Source organism: Panicum hallii, chromosome 2, assembly GCF_002211085.1.
Source record: "Panicum hallii strain FIL2 chromosome 2, PHallii_v3.1, whole genome shotgun sequence".
Lineage (NCBI taxonomy): Eukaryota > Viridiplantae > Streptophyta > Magnoliopsida > Poales > Poaceae > Panicum > Panicum hallii.
Window position 1 is genome coordinate 41,790,516 of NC_038043.1, and position 18,793 is coordinate 41,809,308.

General features: G+C 43.0%; 2 protein-coding genes and 1 pseudogene across 2 annotated transcripts; 1 reads left to right on the forward strand and 2 right to left on the reverse strand.

Moving 5' to 3' along the window:
* Positions 1 to 399: 399 nt before the first annotated feature.
* Positions 400 to 6,266, reverse strand: LOC112881067. Its single transcript, XM_025945774.1, has 3 exons — positions 6,174 to 6,266; positions 554 to 2,596; positions 400 to 475 (listed from the first exon to the last, which is right to left on the reverse strand). The coding sequence occupies exons 1-2, from the start codon at positions 6,264 to 6,266 to the stop codon at positions 1,733 to 1,735; spliced, it is 957 nt and encodes a 318-aa protein (XP_025801559.1). The 3' UTR covers positions 400 to 475; positions 554 to 1,732.
* A 2,124-nt stretch (positions 6,267 to 8,390) lies between these two features.
* On the forward strand, positions 8,391 to 10,327 carry LOC112881068 (annotated as a pseudogene).
* An 87-nt stretch (positions 10,328 to 10,414) lies between these two features.
* LOC112881069 lies at positions 10,415 to 11,484 on the reverse strand. The gene is made up of 2 exons (XM_025945775.1): positions 10,727 to 11,484; positions 10,415 to 10,571 (listed from the first exon to the last, which is right to left on the reverse strand). The coding sequence occupies exons 1-2, from the start codon at positions 11,482 to 11,484 to the stop codon at positions 10,415 to 10,417; spliced, it is 915 nt and encodes a 304-aa protein (XP_025801560.1).
* Positions 11,485 to 18,793: the final 7,309 nt, after the last annotated feature.

Genomic DNA, 18,793 nt, shown 5'->3' on the forward strand with positions numbered 1-18,793 from the left:
CCTCGTAAGGTGTCTGCTCTTGCCCCGCACTCACTCACACCAATGGCGGTGATGTCTGGCAGCTAATCTCAGGGCCTAGGGGTTAAGTCGGTCTAAGCCCTGCCCATATGTCATACTTGCAAATAGCTAGCCATGACAAATTCTTAAAATACATGTACATAAAATGCAAGTATCTGAAACTTGAGGTAAGAGCTATTGGCACTGGCAAGCGGCTCACAGTTCACACACGCAAAAGCCTCATTACAAATCAAGCATCCAAAAGATTGGCCACAACTCACCTAAAGCGACCTGCAGAGTTTTTTTCTTCATCGAGTCCTGCACCTGAAAGGTAACTGAATCTGAATGAGCCATTGCTAATCGCTTCAAACTGATTCAAGAAACATATTAGGAAAGCAACTTGCATGTAATAGTAGGTTCAGGAATGGTGAAGTATCCAACTTTGAAGATTATTTGCCTGACTCCACCTTTGCAGTACCTATACATGCACGAGAAGTTCGATTAATATAGATCATGGTCGGATCAAAAACAAGAGATGCGAGGGCACAGGTCATACCAGCTGGTGTGAGCCAATCCTGAATACAGACAAGTTCCTCAACCCGGCTTGTATTGCCTGACTCAGATATCACGAATCTCGCAATTCTTGTTGCTGCATTGTAGTTGTTACTGCAAGGTAGTGCCAATATATCGTGTGCCATCCGACCAATGGTTGGATAGGTCTGGCAATGTTCCTTCCACCATCGTAGAAGACTGGATTCACCTGTTGCCGGACGTGCCTCTTGCAAGTAGTGATCAAGTTCAGTCGGTGGTCGCTGACCATATGGATATTCAGTGTGAAGATATAACTCATGCAGAATATCTCTACCTATGAACTCTTTTTCCATGCTAATTTCTGACCAAGAAGTGCAGTTAGGTTCTTGCACCTAACTCGAATATTCGAAGTAGAGGTTAAGCAATGTATCATGCACTTCGCAAATATAATAATCTATGTCACTATCCACAGTATAAGCACTCTCCACAGTAAACGGTTGTATACGTGACTTGATGTGTTCCAGACGGTATTTAGGATCCATCACCATAGGCATACAAAAATGCAAGAAACAGGTTTTCCAGCATTCCTTGAACTTCCTTTCCATCTTCCACAACATAGTGGAAACTTCTTCGTCCTCCTTTTCACGCTGAAGGACTTTCCAGACTGGTTTAAACCTATAAGTATCAGTATTACGATCCACCTTTTCCTTCACATTCCACACCTTATCAAACAAAGCAACTGGACTAGGAAACTTGTGCACGAAGTCCTTGTATTTATGAAAATATTCCAAGATGTCACAAATTTTCTGTGCTTTTGTCCAGGCTTCAAATGATGGTGCATATCTGCAGTTGGGATAATATACAAGAGAAGGCATGGAATCCATTTGATACCTAGAACACTTTGTGAACATCTCCATGACTCTGTCAAGTTCATCCAGACCCACCTGAATAACCTCATCAATTAAATAAGTTGCATAACGTGCCACAAGCAAGCTCTGATTTGCGGCAACTTGTTCCTTTTCTGAAGACTGGCTTTGACATTTGAAGCCACTGAATCATCAACAAATGCATCATCCAGTATAATGCTGAAAACCTTGTCATCAAGACCCCAATCTTCAATAGCTCGCAATATGGTATATCTCAATTCTTCTGTGCTGCAAGAGGGATCCACACGGCAAAATCTGATGATCTTGTTCTGCTTCTCTCATTCATCATCAATGTAGTGAACAGTCAAGCACAAGAATACCAGCAGTAGATCGTAGTGCCATATGTATGCACTCAGGCAAACACGACATGACAAAGCTGTTAACTTCTCCTTCAGCTTGGACTTTTCTTGCCGAAACAAGTCAAAAGTCTTCATCATCAGGTCAATGTGGGATGGAATCTTGACCGCAGGATTCAAGTGAGCAACAAGTAACCCAAAGTCGTCTTGTTCCACCATCCTTGTTGCATGTCTGTGCATGGCTAATATCCTGACGAGTTCATGAGAAATGTCCTTGTCAACTCCTTGATTCTTCTTATCCTTATCAGTGGAAACAACTGGCAGTGCTAGATTCTTCTGCTTGGGTGCTGCAAGTTTCTCATGAGACCCACTCTGATCAACCTCTTGATTCATCCTATTCGTGTTTGTAGGAGTGTCAGGCGAGGCAAGCTCCAGCTCAGGCACTGTACCTGCTGTGCCTAAGCCTTTCTTGTGGCTAGATAGCAAGAATGGTAGCCTTTTCTGTTTTGGATCAGAAATAGCTGTTGTAGTGTTCTTCTGCGTTGATGGCAGGGATGCATGCCCGTGCAGCTTTGGCCTCTTCTGAGCCTGAATGCTAGGGCTGCACCTGGCCTGGTGATTCCAAAGGCTGGAGGTGCCATCATAGTTGAAGACCCTGTGGCAGTGCATGCATTCGGCGTGCGCAAGCTTCGCATTGACAAAGGAGGGTACGAAGTCATCCCACACCTTGGAAGTGAGCCTTTTCTTCGGCTTTGTGCCCAAGAACAGTGGGCTAGGAATGCTGTCAGTGCTCTCCTCTTGTTCAACTACGTCATTGCTGGCATTGCCAAATGCATCTTTCCATTCCTTTGCATCAAAAGGCACATCATTTTTAGTATGAAGAAGTTAGTATGAACAAGTTGACGATGGTTTGCTATTGAACATTTTCCTAATACAATTGAACAAACTTGCATGGGAGAAATTAACTGAACACATGTTTTCCGAGATTTGTTTACAGTGCTCCCAAAGTGTTTTGGACCATTGATCTAAAAGTCATGGCGGTCCAGGTTATAAATAGGTCACAATGTGTCCTCTTTTTGGAAGTTTAGCATAAAAGGAAACAATATATTTTAATATACTCATTATTTATATAGAAGACAACCCATTTTAAGTTACTGAATGCTATCTTGAACTCGAAAAAAAGGGGGTATGATGACATACGGCTTCAAAAACGTGGCCTCTCCACTATGAACTTGACATTGGACAATGCATGACACTCTTATGTGTGATAGAATTAGTAAATAGCAATGGCCCAAGTATCAAACTATCAATGATATCGAATAGTATCAAAAAAAAATGAAACAAAAACTAAACATAAAAATAAAACGTCAGATATTGTGTAAACTTATTAAATTGGTTATTACAGTTGAAATACTCATGTTACAAAAGAAGTGAAATGATACCTTTTTATGCAGAATCATTTCTATTATACAAAATTAGTTCGCGTTAAAGGCGCATGGCATGCAGATATTCCTTTTTTTCTATAAGCATGCAGCACTTGAGTTTTTTTAGATGGGAAGGATGCAGAATTTAATTGGACAAATTGATTACTTTACATTGCTTTCTATTTCTTGCGACATTGTGCAACTGGCAGTTACCGTTCCCATATACAACACAAGAGGTTAACTAAATATATTTCCAGTCAACAGGTCAACTGAAAAGGCATGGACGCATAGTAGTTAGATGTGGAGCAACTTGAGCAAGATTATGTCGCTATCTGAACACTGTCCTAATGCAACTGAGAAAACTTCTGTTTTAGAGTTTAACTGAACAACCTTTCCATATAGGAATAAGTGGGCACAGTAGTTGAATAGAACACCAAATTTGGATTTAACATTTCATCAGTGTTGTGTTTGTAAAACAATATCAAGCAACCAACATTCCAACAAGCGAACCAAACTAATACCATTTGAGGGCTAAATCTACAACTTCATCAACTTCGAATTCAACCCAACTACGACAATTAAGGTGTCTATGGTACCTTCAAGCTCTAGTTAGTCATTAAGTATTTAATTTCCGCATTAAGATTGGTTAGTGGTCATGATTAGGCTAAGCTGAGATTCTATTGAACTTAATTAAGTCCTACCAGGCCAATGACGAGGAACCATTGGAGACCGTAGAGTTGGTGACAGGGACCGCTGCACCACACTCCAGCTTGTGCGATTGCTGCGACGGGGACGGGCTTCTCGCTCGATTGGTGTTCCTGAATAACTATAGAGGTGAAAAAGACAGCACATATATATGCGGGACCAAAAAGGAGCCAACCAGCACTTCTTTTGAAAAATGTGTGGCCACCTCTGAGTTCCAAATTCCTCGAAAGCAAAGCTGCTTCATATTGAGCCTAAAGAGGCCAATCTGGCAGTGGGAGAGAATGTAACAGTAGCGAGTGGATATCTGAAACGATCAGTAGATAGAGTGCTTGTAGAGCAAGTATCTGAAACTAGAGGCAAGCACTATTTGCAAGCTCCTCACTACTCAGCCTTACTACTCCAGCAGCATTCTTATACCCAAAAATCGGTTGAAACTACACCTGGAGTGCTCCACCACCCCCTCAGTTTTTCATCATTAAAGTCTGCACTGGAAAAGTAGCTATATGAGCCACAGCTAGTGACACCGGACAGAGGGTGAACTAGCTAGGAGAGCACCTTACATTGAACATTTGATTCAGGAAGGACTTAGTGTTCACCTTTAAAGATCATCGGGTCACTCCACACTTCTAGTACCTACAAAAACATGAGAGGTTCGGTTAGTACTGTCTGTGATCAGATTAGAAACAGGAGATGCAAGGGCACAGGTCATACCAGCTGGTGCGAGCCAATCCTGGATACAGACAAGTATCTGAACCCGGCTTGTATTGCCTGACTCGAACATTACAGGTCTCGCAGTTCTTGTAGCTGCCTTGTTATCAGTACTGCATGGTAGCGCCAATATATCGCGTGCCATCCGACCAATCGTAGGATAGGTCAGGCAATGTTCCTTCCACCATTGGAGAACACTGGACTCACCTGTAGCAAGTCGTGCCTCTTGCAAGTAGTGATCAAGTTCAGTCAGTGGTCGCTGACCATATGGATATTCAGTGTGAAGATATAACTCGTGCAGAATATCTCTACCTATGAACTTTCCCATGCTAATTTTAGACCATGAAGTGCAGTCAGGTTCTTGGATCTGATTGGAATATTCACCATAGAGGTTAAGCAATGTTTCATGCACTTCGCAAATATAATTATCTATGTCACTGTCCACAGTATAAGCACTCTCCACCGTAAAAGGCTGCATGCGTGACTTGATGTGTTCCAGACGGTATTTAGGATCCATGACCATAGGCATACAAAAATGCAAGAAACAGACTTTCCAGCATTCCTTGAACTTATTTTTCATATTCCACCGCATAGTGGAAAGTCCTTCCTCCTCCTTGCTACGCTGAAGGACTTCCCAAACTGGTTTGAACCTATCAATGTCAGTATTGCGATGCACCTTTTCCTTCACATTCCACACCATATCAAACAAATTATCTGGACTAGGAAATTTGTGCATGATGTCTTTGTACCTATGAAAGTCTTGCAAGTAATCACAAATTTTCTGTGCTTTTCTCCAATTGTCCACTGATGGTGCATACCTCCAGTTGGGATAATGTGTTAGTGAAAGGGTGGGATCCATTTTATACCTGGAACACTTCACGGACTGCTCGATGATTGTGTCAAGTTCATCCAACCCCACCTGAATAACTTCATCAAGTAAATGAGTTGCATAACGTGCTACAAACAAGCTCTGATTTGCGATGACTTTGTTCCTATTCTGAAGACTAGTTTTTGTTAAGCAGCATGTCTACTTTAGGCCCATGGCCCATATTCCTCTCTGTACATATACACATCAAGACTCCTGCTTCACATTGGATTGCTATCTTCATACACGGTAACATGGAATCAGAGCAGGTAGGGTTAGGGTGAGGAGCGTCACCTCCGCATCCACCCGAGATCCGTTTTTTTTTTGGCCCGCCGCCCGTCCACCAGTTGCCTCACGTGCACGCGCCGCGCTCAGGCGCCGCGCGCGCCGCCTGTCGCGGCCTCCCCATCCGTCCCGCGTCTGCAGCGGCCGGCGCCGTCCGCCTGTCCGCTTCGTCTGCCCGCCACCCGTCGCGGCCCTCCCGTCCGCCGCCGTTGCGGCCCCATCTCCGTCACCCGTCGTCAAGCCTGCTGCTTGTTGCAGCCGCTCGTCACCTCTCTGGTTGTCCGCCTGTTCACCCAGGACGCCTGTTGCTGTGCCCATCTGCCGCCGGTTGCTGCGCCCCTCCGCCGGTTGCTACGGCCCGTTTCCTCTTCTCGGCGCCCCGTCTGTCTGCTGCGGAAGGGGGGTGTGCGGCTGCTCTGTTCTGGTAGCCGTCCACCTCGGTCGGCCTGATTGCTGCTTCTGTTGGCTTGAGAGGCTCCGTCTGCCGGCTGGTGATATTTCTGCTCTCATTTCTTGCAATCTTCACCATGGCTCAGATCAGTCCCATTGTTATTAATATCACTCTTGATGGTTCCAATTATCCGGAGTGGTCTTTTTGTGTTGAAACTACTCTGAGAGGTCATGGTCTTTACTCCCACCTCACTAATGATCCACCTAAGTCTGATGGCAATAATGCTAGTATTATCACCACATGGCAAATAAATGATGGGAAGGTGATGGCTGCCATGGTTAATAGCATTAAACAGTCCATGATTATGAGTATCAGAAAGTTTAAAACAGCTAAGCAAATATGGTCTGCTCTAAAGCAGCGTTATGTTCAGGGCAGTGGTGCTCTTCTCCATAATCTCATGCAGCAAATTCATGTCATTGAGCAAGGTGATATGTCTATTGATGACTATTATTCTACTTATGACCGTTTGATGGGTTCATTGACTTCCATGGTGAATGAATGCACAGCAGCTGACTGCCCAGCCCACAAATTCATTGAAAAATTTCTGACATATCGTTTTGTCATGGGAGTGAAGCCAGAATTTGATTCCATTCGTACTCGGCTGCTTCATAATTCATCTACTTTAACCATGGACCAAGCCTTGGCTGAATTACTTGCTGAAGAGACACGCCTGCAGTCTATGTCTTCTTTATCCACTGTGACAATACCCCATAGTGTGCTGGCAGCCTCTCAGCGGATCACTGTACCTAGAGGTACATCTTCAGAGCCATGTAAGCATTGTGGCAAGACTACTCATCTATCGGCAAATTGTTTTTCTGCATATCCTGAGAAGCTAGCTGAGTATCGTGCCCGTGGAGCTTCTCGTGCTGCTCGTGGCCGTGGTACCTCTTCTACTGCTCGAGATGGTTTTGTCTCTGTTGTTGCTGCTTCATCTGTTGATGCCTCTCAGCTGGCTTGGGTTCTTGATTCCGGGGCCTCCTTTCACGTGACATCTGATCAGTCTCAGTTGGTTACTTGCAAGCCAATCACTGACGATGCCTCTATTCAGGCAGCTGATGGTACATCCTGTTATATTACTCATCGGGGTTCTCTTAGTAATACCAAATTTTCTGTCCCTGATGTCTCATTTGTACCTAAGTTGTCCATGAATCTTCTTTCAGTGGGCCAAATTGCTGATCATAATTGTTTTATTGGATTTGATGACTCATCTTGTTTTATTCAGGATCGTCAAAGCGGGATTGTGATTGGGACTGGCCATCGCCGTAGAGGTACTTCTAACCTCTACATTTTGGACACCTTGCGTCTTCCTTCTTCCGATGCTCGTGTGTCATCTGTTTCATCATCATCTCCATCATCCTTCACGAAGTGGCATCATCGACTTGGTCATCTCTGCGGGTCTCGCTTGTCCACATTAGTACATCAGGGCTATTTAGGTCATACATCTATCGAGTCTAACTTTCATTGTAAGGGTTGTAAGCTTGGAAAACAGATTCAACTTCCCTATCCTTCTAGTGTCTCTCACTCTGCTAAACCCTTTGATCTTATTCACTCAGATGTATGGGGCCCAGCTCCTTTTGCTACTAAAGGTGGCCATAAATATTATGTTATCTTCGTTGATGATCACTCTCGATACACTTGGCTCTACTTTATGAAACACCGGTCCCAATTATATTCTATTTATCAGTCTTTTACTCGCATGGTTCATACTCAATTTTCCACCTCTATTAAAATTTTTCGTTCTGACTCTGGTGGAGAATATTTGTCTGATCTTTTTCGCCAGTTTCTGGTCTCTGAAGGTACTCTTCCTCAGCTCTCATGCCCTGGAGCCCATCCTCAAAATGGTGTAGCTGAACGCAAACATCGTCATATCATTGAAACTGCTAGGACTCTTCTAATTGCCTCCTTTGTTCCCTCTCACTTTTGGGGGGAAGCGATCTGAACATCTGTTTATCTTATTAATAGACAACCGTCATCCAAACTATCTGGCAAGTGTCCTGGTGAAGTTCTTTTTGGCACTCCTCCTTGCTATGATCATCTTCGGGTGTTTGGATGTACCTGCTATGTTTTGCTTCCATCTCGTGAGCGAACTAAGTTGACAGCTCAGTCGGCTGAATGTGTTTTTTTAGGATATAGTCCTGAGCATAAGGGTTATCGTTGTTATGATCCTTCCACTCGTCGCATGCGTATCTCTCGTGATGTGACATTTGTTGAGGATCGTCCTTTCTTTTATAACCCTTCTACCCATTCATCATCTTCTTCTACAGAATCTACATCTTTTCTTTACCTTCCTCCTATTTTATCTAGTGATGATCCACCTTCGTCTACACCAACTCCTCTTGATGACACTCCACCACCTCCTAATGACACTCCACCAATCCCATCTCCACCATGTAAACCACCCATAACACGTGTTTACACGCGTCGCTCTACCACTCATCTACAGCCTCCATCTAGTCCATCTTCCTCGGCCAGTCCCGATGCTCCTGTTTTGGTTGATTCTAATGCTCCTGATGAGTCACAGGTTGGGCCTAGCTACAATCTGCGTGATCGCGCCAATATTCAGCCACCTCATAAATTGAGATTTCCACGTGCCAGTGCTATTCTTGATGAGCCATCCATTTATCATGAAGCTTCTATCATTCCGGAATGGCAGGCTGCTATGTCTGAGGAGCTCGCTGCACTTGAGCGCACAGGTACTTGGGATATTGTTCCACTACCACCTCATACAGTCCCTATCACATGTAAATGGGTCTTCAAAATTAAAACCAAATCTGATGGTTCTATTGAGCGATATAAAGCTCGTCTGGTTGCCCGAGGTTTTCAGCAGACTCAAGGCTGTGATTATGATGAGACTTTTGCTCCTGTTGCTCACATGACCATGGTTCGTACTCTGATTGCCGTGGCTGCTTCAAGTCCTGGGATATCTCTCAGATGGATGTTAAGAATGCCTTTCTTCATGGTGATTTACATGAGGCAGTTTATATGCAGCCACCGCCAGGTGTTAATGCACCTCCAGGATATGTTTGCCGTCTTCGTCGTGCCTTATATGGTCTTAAACAGGCTCCCCGTGCTTGGTTTGAACGCTTTGTACGGTGATAAGAGCTGCTGGTTTTTCACAAAGTGCACATGATCCTGCCTTATTTGTTCATCTCTCTCCACGTGGTCGCACTTTGCTGCTTCTATATGTTGATGATATTCTAATTACTGGAGATGATGTTGATCATATTATTCATGTGAAGCAACAACTTGGCGAGCAATTTCAAATGTCTGACTTGGGCCCTCTCAGTTATTTTCTAGGAATTGAGGTCTTGCATTCTTCCAAGGGCTATTATCTCTCTCAATCCAAGTATATACGAGACCTTATTGCACGCTCTGGCATTACTGACAGTCGAACAGTTGCCACACCCATGGACCTTCACTTGCAGCTTCGTCCTACAGAGGGTGCTCCTCTTGAGGATCCCTCTCGATATAGGCATATTGTGGGCAGTCTTGTTTATCTCACTGTCACCAGACCTGACATTGCTCATGCCGTACATATCTTAAGCCAGTTTGTGAGTGCTCCAACTTCAGTTCACTTTGGACATTTGCTTCGTGTGCTAAGATACTTAAGGGGGACATCATCTCAGTGTTTATTCTATGCTCATAATAGCCCGCTTTGTCTTCATGCCTATTCCGATGCCACTTGGGCGAGTGATCCAACTGATCGCCGTTCTGTCACTGGTTATTGTATTTTTCTTGGATCATCTCCTCTAGCATGGAAGTCCAAGAAGCAGTCAGCTGTCTCTCGGTCTAGTACCGAGGCAGAACTTCGGGCCCTTGCTACCACCACTTCTGAGATTATATGGCTTCGATGGCTATTGGCTGATTTTGGCGTTTCTTGTGATGCTCCTACACCTCTTCTATGTGATAATACTGGAGCCATACAGATTGCCAAAGACCCTGTGAAGCATGAACTTACAAAGCATATTGGTGTTGATGCTTCCTTCACTCGGTCTCACTGTCACCAAAACACGATTGCTCCTCAGTATGTGCCTTCCGAACTGCAAGTGGCAGATTTCTTTACTAAAGCACAAACTCGAGAGCAACATCGGCTACATATGCTCAAACTCAATGCTTCGGATCCTCCACCTCCGCCTTGATTTTGAGGGGGGCTGTTAAGCAGCATGTCTACTTTAGGCCCATGGCCCATATTCCTCTCTGTACATATACACATCAAGACTCTTGCTTCACATTGGATTGCTATCTTCATACACGGTAACAGTTTTGATTTTAGAAGCCACTGAATCATCAACAAATGCATCATCCAGTGTAATGCTGAAAACCTTGTCATCAAGACCCCATTCTCCAATAGCTCGCAATATTATAAAGCTCAGTTTTTCAGCACTGCAAGAAGGATCCACAGCACAAAATGCAATGATATTTTTCTGCTTCTCCCATTCATCATCGATGTAGTGAACAGATAAGCACAAGAATACAGCAGTGGATTATAGTGCCACATACATGCACTCAGGCAAACCCGACATGAAAAAGCTGCTAACTTCTCCTTCAGCTTGGACTTTTCTTGGTCAAACAAGTCAAAAGTCTTCCACATCAGGTCATAGTGTGATGGGACCTTGACCACAGGATTCAAGTGAGCAACAAGCTTCCTGAAGTCGTCTTGTTCCACCATCCTTGTTGCATGCCCATGCATGGCTAATATCCTTATGAGTTCTTCATGAGATATCTGATCAACTCCTTGATTCTTCTTATTCTTATCAGTGCATATAACTGACAAAGCTAGATTATTCTGCTCGCATATTGCAAGTTCATCATGAAGTCCATTCTGATCAACCTCCTTGTTCTGCCTATCTATGTTTATGTGTGTGTATGGCAAGGCAAGATCCTGCTCAGGCATTGCATCTGCTGTGCCCGAACCTTTCTTGTGGCTGGATAGCAGGAATGGAAGCTTCTTCTGGTTTGGATCTGAATTGGCAACTGCCATGTTCTGTTGTGTATATGGTAAGAATGTTGGCTCTTGTAGCTTCAATCTCTTATGAGTCCCAGGGCTGCACTTGACCTGATGATTCCGAAGGCCAATAGTGGCAGTGGTGGCGTTGCAGTTGAAGACATGGTGGCAGTGCATGCATGTAGCTCTTGCAACCTTCCCGTTGATGAAGGTGGGTATGAAGTCATCCCAAACCTTGGAAATGAGCCTTTTCTTCGGCTTTGTGCCAGAGAACAGTGGGCTAGGGATGTTGCCAATGCTCTCCTCTTGTTTAACTACGTCAGTGTTGGTATTGCCAACTGTGTTTTCCATAACTAGGCATAAGAAACTACAGTATTTGAATATGAAACAAGTGCATGAAAATTAAGATGCTATTTCAAAACTGTCCCAATGCAATTGAACAAATTTGGATTCGAGAGGCTATCTGAACATGTTTTCTTTATGCATCATAAAAGAATTTTTACTGAACAGACTTTCAGTCGATGTGTTAGCTGGAAAGGCACAGTAGTTGATTGTGGAGAAAAAACATATGCAAATAATGTCACTACTTAAACATTTGGGTAATGTCATTCAACAAATCTTCATTATTCTAGAGGTTAATTGAACATTCCTTTATTTCATATAAAGTACAAGATGTTTACTGAGTAGACATTCAGTCAACGTGTCAACTGAAAGGGCACATTGGTTGGATATGGAGCAACTTCAGCAAAGATATGTCACTACTTAAATGCTGTCCTGATGCTGGTGAACTAACTTTCAATCAATAGATTTTGTTAAACACGCATCTCTCTTTTTTCCCGTCATATGCTGTTCAGGAGAATTACTGTAAAGGCTTTCAATCGACATGATAATGAGAAGCCACAATACAATAGTTGGATATGGAGGCACTTGAGGTCTTGAACAAACATATATCGCTACTTGAACAATTGCCGTAAAGCATGTGGACAAACTTTTATTTGACCATTCATTAGTGCACATTTTATATACAGGAACAATCGGACAGTATATAAACATTTCACCAATTTTCTTGTTTTAGAACAAAATTAAACAACCAAGGCAAAGCAGACAGAGGGCCGTACCATTCAGCATCTTCTGATTCTTCTCGTTTTGTTCGCCGCTGCAGTTGGGATTGGGGCCGCCACACTCTTGATCCATACCTACACACCACGGAACCAACGAATCATCCATGGAGGTGAGACGTCGGCTTCCAAAGAAGGCGGCCAAAGGAAACAACCAAAAGCAGACAGACGAAAATGAAGTAGCAGCGCTGCATTTCGTCCCAAAATGCTGCAGCAAAGGCTGAACTGGAAAGCGCGTACAGAATCTTTACGGCGCGGCGCGGCGTGGGTGAGGTGGACCAATCTGCGGACGGACGAGATGGACGAGCACGTAGAGCTGGACTCCTCGCGGGAGTTCCCTCCTCCCCTCCCCGGAATCAGGTGGCGGTCTCACCTCTGCGGCGCCGGAAACGAGGGCAGGCAAAGCCTTTCCCGCTGCATTTCCCCGCCGAAGCTCAGTTCTGCAGCTCTCTCCCGCCGACCCCGGCGCCTGCCTACTACTACTATACAGCTTCGTTTCTTAGCAGCCCAGGCCTGCGAGGTTGGAGCCCATTATCCTAGTGGGCCGAGCCCATTATATTAGTGGGCTGAGCCCGTTTGCACCACGCGCACTTTCTTCTTCCCTCCCATTTATCTTCAACCAATACTGACCTATCCTACGAAAATGGTGTTTGATTTCGAGTGTTATTGGTTCATGTATATGGTTTACATAGAACGATCGTGCACGAACTTATTTAACGTATGGTATCCATAAAAGATGAATCTAAAATGTTTATGCAAACTGGCAAAACGTAAGCGGAGATTTCCCTCTCTAAAGTAAAACGAAAAATGTCAGTGAAGAATGATAAACACCGTGCAGTGGCCAGTTCCCTGCAGTAGACTACTAGTAGTAGGGACTGGGAGGCACTCCGACCTGTCAGTCCACCTGATGACACCGGCTTGCTTTCCTGCAGCAACGCATAGGCTGCCTGCAGCTGCAGGATGGGATGTCCGACTCACCATCGCATTCCGCCATTGCATCTGAAAATGTCTGACTGATTTGACGACCGGGGCCGTCCAGATCAATCTGCTGAGGATTTATCGGCCATGCCCTGTGTCTAGATCCTAGACCTGGATCTGTACGCGGGAACATGGCTGTCTGTTGCCGTCTTTATTTTGGACGAACAGGAAATTAGCTTGGACTAACCTATCAAACCGTGCTCCGAACTGATTAAAATTAATATAAAAGTAAAACTTATACCTAATAATTATAATTGTTTATCTCATACTCTCTTTCATCTATTAATATTCTAACGCAATACTCTAAAAGATACATATTTATCATTATCTGGTTGCACCAGATTTATTTAGTAACAATTTTTATTACATTGCATCACGCCTCCATATGTGTTTATTATGCATTTAATTGAATTATTTGTTTGAACTATGTGAACAATATGATTTATCACTTTTCTCATACATAAATACATGGTGACACACATATGAGTAGTATTTTTATATAAACAATAACATAAATAATATATTAATAATAATAGAAATAGTAATCTAGAATTTTATATTGGTGCACTTTAATATTTTATTATAATTATATACTTAAGATTCAGATTTATGGGTTACTTTAACTTTTAATAATCACATAATTTGACTTATATGCAAATTTAGGGGCTTATTTCCATTATTCTTATAATAATATAGATGGGTAATTTATACGAAGATTAGGAGGTTACTTTAGATTATCTTTTTTTATGGCAGAGGTGGGTAATTTAGATACATGTTTAGAGGTTACTTTAGATTATATTTTATAATGGCAGAGGTGGGTAATTTAGATACATATTTAGGGGGTTACTTTAACCTATTTTTATAATAGCAAAGATAAGTAATTTAATAGAAAAGATAACAGATCCAATGGCTACTATGATTGAATTTATCGGATTGGAGGCTACTATGATTACTAATTGGAGACTTTTTTGAAGCGTCCACGTGAAGCCACCTAGATCCTAGGGACACTCTAAAAAATTAGAGAAATTCTAGAAATTCTTATAAAAAATAAAAACATCTGGCAATCAATCTGACAACTCTAATCATAATAGCCATTGAATCTGTTATTTTTTCTAATAAATTATCCACCTCTACCATTATGAAATAAGCTAAAGTAACCCCTAATCTGCATGCAAATTACCCACATATGCCATTATAAAAATAAAGTAACTCCCTAAGATTGTATATAAACTATCTAATTATTTTATTATTAAAAATTAAAGTAACTCCTAAATCTGATTCTAAGTTATATAATTATAACAAAATTTTAAAGTAATATAAAATTCTAAATTACTATGTCTATCTTATTAATATATAATTTATGTTGTTGCTTATATAAAAACACTACCCATGGTGTGTGTCATGCATTGGGAAGATATAAGAATACCAATTTTTATATTATTCACATTGCTTAAACAAATAGTTCAATTAAATATATATCAAATACATATGGAGGTGCGATACAAAGTGAAAATATTATTATTAACTAAATATGTTATAACTAGATAATAATGAATATGTATCTATATATCTTTTTTTTATATTACAAAGTGCAATGTATCCTGCAAGTGAGGAAGGTTGACATTCAACCACTAATGGACAAGGTGGGAGCTCGACTAGCAGCTTGGAAGGGAAAATTCAACAGAGCCGGCAGGCTGAAACTGATCAACTCGGTGTTGACTTCGATTCCAACCTACTACCTCACGGTGTTCAAGTTACAGAAGTGGGCTATCAAAAAAATAGACAAGTTAAGGAGAAGCTTTTTGTGGAAAGGGGCACCTGATGCAAATGGAGGTCACTGCTTGGTAAAGTGGGGGTAAGGGATTGAGGCCCAAGAGCTTTGGAGGGCTGGGCATACTTGACCTGGACTTATCAGCAGAGCACTTAGATTGAGATGGTTGTGGTACGAATGGGTGTCACCAGATAGACCTTGGGTAGGCACTGAGCCGCCGGTAAATGCAGTGGACAGGCAATTGTTCAGGCTAAGCACAGTGGTCAGTCTTGGGGATGGTGCTACAACAAGCTTCTGGCAATCTTCCTGGTTAAATGGTTAGGTTCCTATGGATCTATATCCAGAGCTCTTTAAGCTGGCTTGGAGGAAAACCAAATCGGTGAAGAAAGATTTTCATAATCAGAACTGGACGAGGGGTTTATAGAGGATGCAATCTGTAAATGAAATGGCCAGTTTTGTTGAGCTTTGGGATGCTGTTCAAGAGACACATTTGACTAATGGACATGACACAATCGGGTGGAGGTGGACAGCTGATGGAAGTTATACTGCCAAGTCAGCTCTTGGGGTCCTTCAGTACTTTCAGTGGCAGCTCCATTTGGAAGGCAGAGGCAGAGGGAAAACACAAATTCTTTGCATGGCTTCTTGTGCAAAGCAAGATCCCACGGCAGATAAACTTATGGCCAGGCAGTGGCCATGCAATCTGGTTTGCAACCTCTGTAATCTTAAGCAAGAGACGGCAGAACATCTGATTTTGCACTGCAGCTTTGCTAGAGAGGTATGGCTCAGATTGGCAGATTGGACGCAACAGTTGGTGCAACAGCCGGCAGATGGAGTGGAGATCATGGCTTGGTGGCAGAAAGAGTTAGCAAACCTACCTCTGGAAGTGCTGAACGAGGTCAAAGATGAAGTAACCTCGAGGAAGCTGGCCTGCGGCGGGCCGGAGTTTTCTGTTTTTTAATGTTTAGTTTTCTTCCAGTTCTGTTAGTGTTTGAGTTCATCTTATTTTGTGTAATATCGAACCTGTAAAACTCTCGGCATGCATGTTTCTTCTCGCTTAAATGACATGGCAGCGATCCTGCAAGTTTTTCAAAAAAAAAAAGTTCTAGTTAGCCCGTGCCGAAGCAAGGGTTGACAGGCTAGTTTGTTCTGAAAAGCATACTACGCTTCCCGTTTTGCATCCAATTTGCAATGATTGGCATCACATACGTGCTTACATTAATTTGGTAGACGTTATTAGCAGTGCGTGTCTCAGTCACGCTCATGCATACATAAAAGAATCTCCTTTATTTGCTTGGCGGTTCCGATCCATTAAGCACCCGGTTAGCGTGCCATTATGATCCATCTGCATCATCATCATCAATTGATTCGATTCATCATCATTCGTGGGCCGAATCCTTTTGCATTGCCGAGCCCCAGCAAGCACTACCAGCATGCAGCAGCAGCAGGGCTATGCTTAGCCTGCTTAGCTAGCTCTCCTGCCCCCACCCCACGGCCATATCAAATAATCAAAAGCCTCTCGCTTTCTTCAGCCTTCTCCATGGGTGGCAGCCAAAGCTGGTGGAATGCATGAAAGGGAGCTCATGCCCATCAGCTCGTGGCCATGCAGCATGCGTCTGCGAGTGCGAGATGATGCCTCGATGATTGAGACGGCGACCCTCATGCGCGCGCGCGCCGTACGTGTGTATACGTATGCGTATCTTGGGCGGCCCATCCCATCCAATGCGTGTCGTTCATCAGTGGCACGTAGCTGCTTGCAGGGGGGATCGGATGCGGTACGGTTCCCGTATTGGGCCGCGCACGATCATGTTATGCATGCCGTCGCTGGAGATCGAGGCGTCTGCTTTTGTATACTACTCCCCCCACTCGCGGTGTGGGCTACGGGACGAGAGTAGCGAATCTAATATCCTGTCGTGTACGGATACGTTAAAACGCACCATATCGCGAGCATATTTACTATTGTTCGGTCACCTGATCGACAACTGGATTTTATTTTATTTTTGGTTGAACTTCTACTACGTTAGGACACCTCCAGTTTACGTGATAAAGGATTTAACCGAGCATCACTAAGCTAGTAAAGTTTGCTACGGTGGAATCTACCCATCCGGATTCAAGTCGTAGACTAAGCACAAGTGCTCGTATTTTTCTTGATTTATTCCGGAATTTGACCGACCCTATTCTTGGAGGTGCTCATAGAGATAGGTTTGTGTGCATGTACGTGAGCGTTTTCGTCCGTACTGTGTTTCGCAAAAGGAAAATAAATTTACCATTTACGGTTCTTTTAATCTAAAAATGGAGTCTCAAGAGGTAAAATGTCGTAAGGATAATTACAACCATAATATTGTTGTGATACAATGGGTATTTGTAATGGCCGGGGTGCTATATGACTATGGTCGCCAAAATGGATGGCAATGGGGACAGGTGGCAAAGAGGGGCGTAGCATATCTAATAATAACACCTCCATCTCTGATAATGGAAAACGAAGCAAGTGATGTGAAAGCGCTCGAGGGATGGTGCCCATTGTTGGTAGCTAAATGTAGAGTGGCGCAAGTGACGAGGCGTACGAGTAGAGTTTGTGCTAAAGATTAAACCTTGCGGGATTTTAAATTATGTATAATGGGAGAAAAATTGCATGATTAACAAAACTAGGGAATTTAGAAGCGCTCTAAAAAATAGCAAATTGATGGGCAAAAACCACCTCGCACCTGAGAATATCTTAGTCGTCTTGTCGCAAATGGTGGATCGGGGATGAAATGTTAGGTACGGCGGTATAGACACCAGTAGTCTAGCATACAAGCAAATTCTGATCAGAATTTCTGAAGTGTTTTTTTGACAAATAGTCATTGAAATCTTGGTTTTTAAAAAAGTAAACTCAAAAGAGCAAACACGATGTGTAGGATTCTTGCTACATACGCACTTAACCTGTCTTAATCTGGATAGTTTATTGTTGCATATATTAGAGAAATTTGGGCTACAATATAATGCAACCATGTCATTTAGTCAAACATGTGAGGGGAAGCACACTTGCATAGTGTGCCCGAACGGATTTACTCTCCGCTCGCATTTGGTTAGGGATGAACTGGGGGTACCTAGTTTTCCGTCACTACACTTGTAGCTCATCTATTCCCACATTGCAATCGTTCAATCTAGAGATGTACTTCATACTCCACATTCTGAAGGCAATGCTTCATACTTGACCTTATTACCGATATGTCATGCGGATTATTCAATAAACTTGCAAACAAAGGATCTATATCTTTAAGGGAAGAACGAGGGAGTTGGGTTCGAGCCTTGTCTCATCTAGGTGGATCAGTCCCTTATCGCATGCACCTCCTCTAACCATATCACAAAACCAAAATCATGAGTCTTACACCTCCTACTAGTTCTATCGCGGTGGTGGTTGGTCTAGTGACAGTTTTTGTTTTTTCCTTCCACCTTTTGTGAACTCCTGTTTAAGTTTGAACGCCTAAACTATGTAATTTCGTTACTTCTAGTAATGAAATTAGAAAGAGATTCCACATTGGAAAATATATATAATCGTCGGTCCACTCTAAACCTGCAAGCTTCAAAAACTATTCCCACATTTACTGTCAGGCCAACACCCTAATACACCTTAGTCAACATAAGTTCGCTAATCCTAAAGGCCTAAACCCTAACCTCTCAACCAGCATTGTGCCGTCAGCTGGGAGACACCATACCAGTTGCTCTTTACAATCTTTATCCACGGCACGTTACGCCGCAAGCCTTACCCCTATACGCCACTTTGTATGAGGATCTCCCTAAAGGAAGAAAAAAA

Coding starts and splice junctions, on each gene's coding strand:
- LOC112881067 (XM_025945774.1), bottom strand. CDS start 6,266: ATGGTGAAGATTGCAAGAAATGAGAGCAGAAATATCACCAGCCGGCAG. Junction 2,597..6,173: donor CAGCAATCAGGCCGACCGAG/GTGGACGGCTAC, acceptor TTTGATGCAAAG/GAATGGAAAGATGCATTTGG.
- LOC112881069 (XM_025945775.1), bottom strand. CDS start 11,484: ATGGAAAACACAGTTGGCAATACCAACACTGACGTAGTTAAACAAGAG. Junction 10,572..10,726: donor AAGTCCAAGCTGAAGGAGAA/GTTAGCAGCTTT, acceptor TCCTTCTTGCAG/TGCTGAAAAACTGAGCTTTA.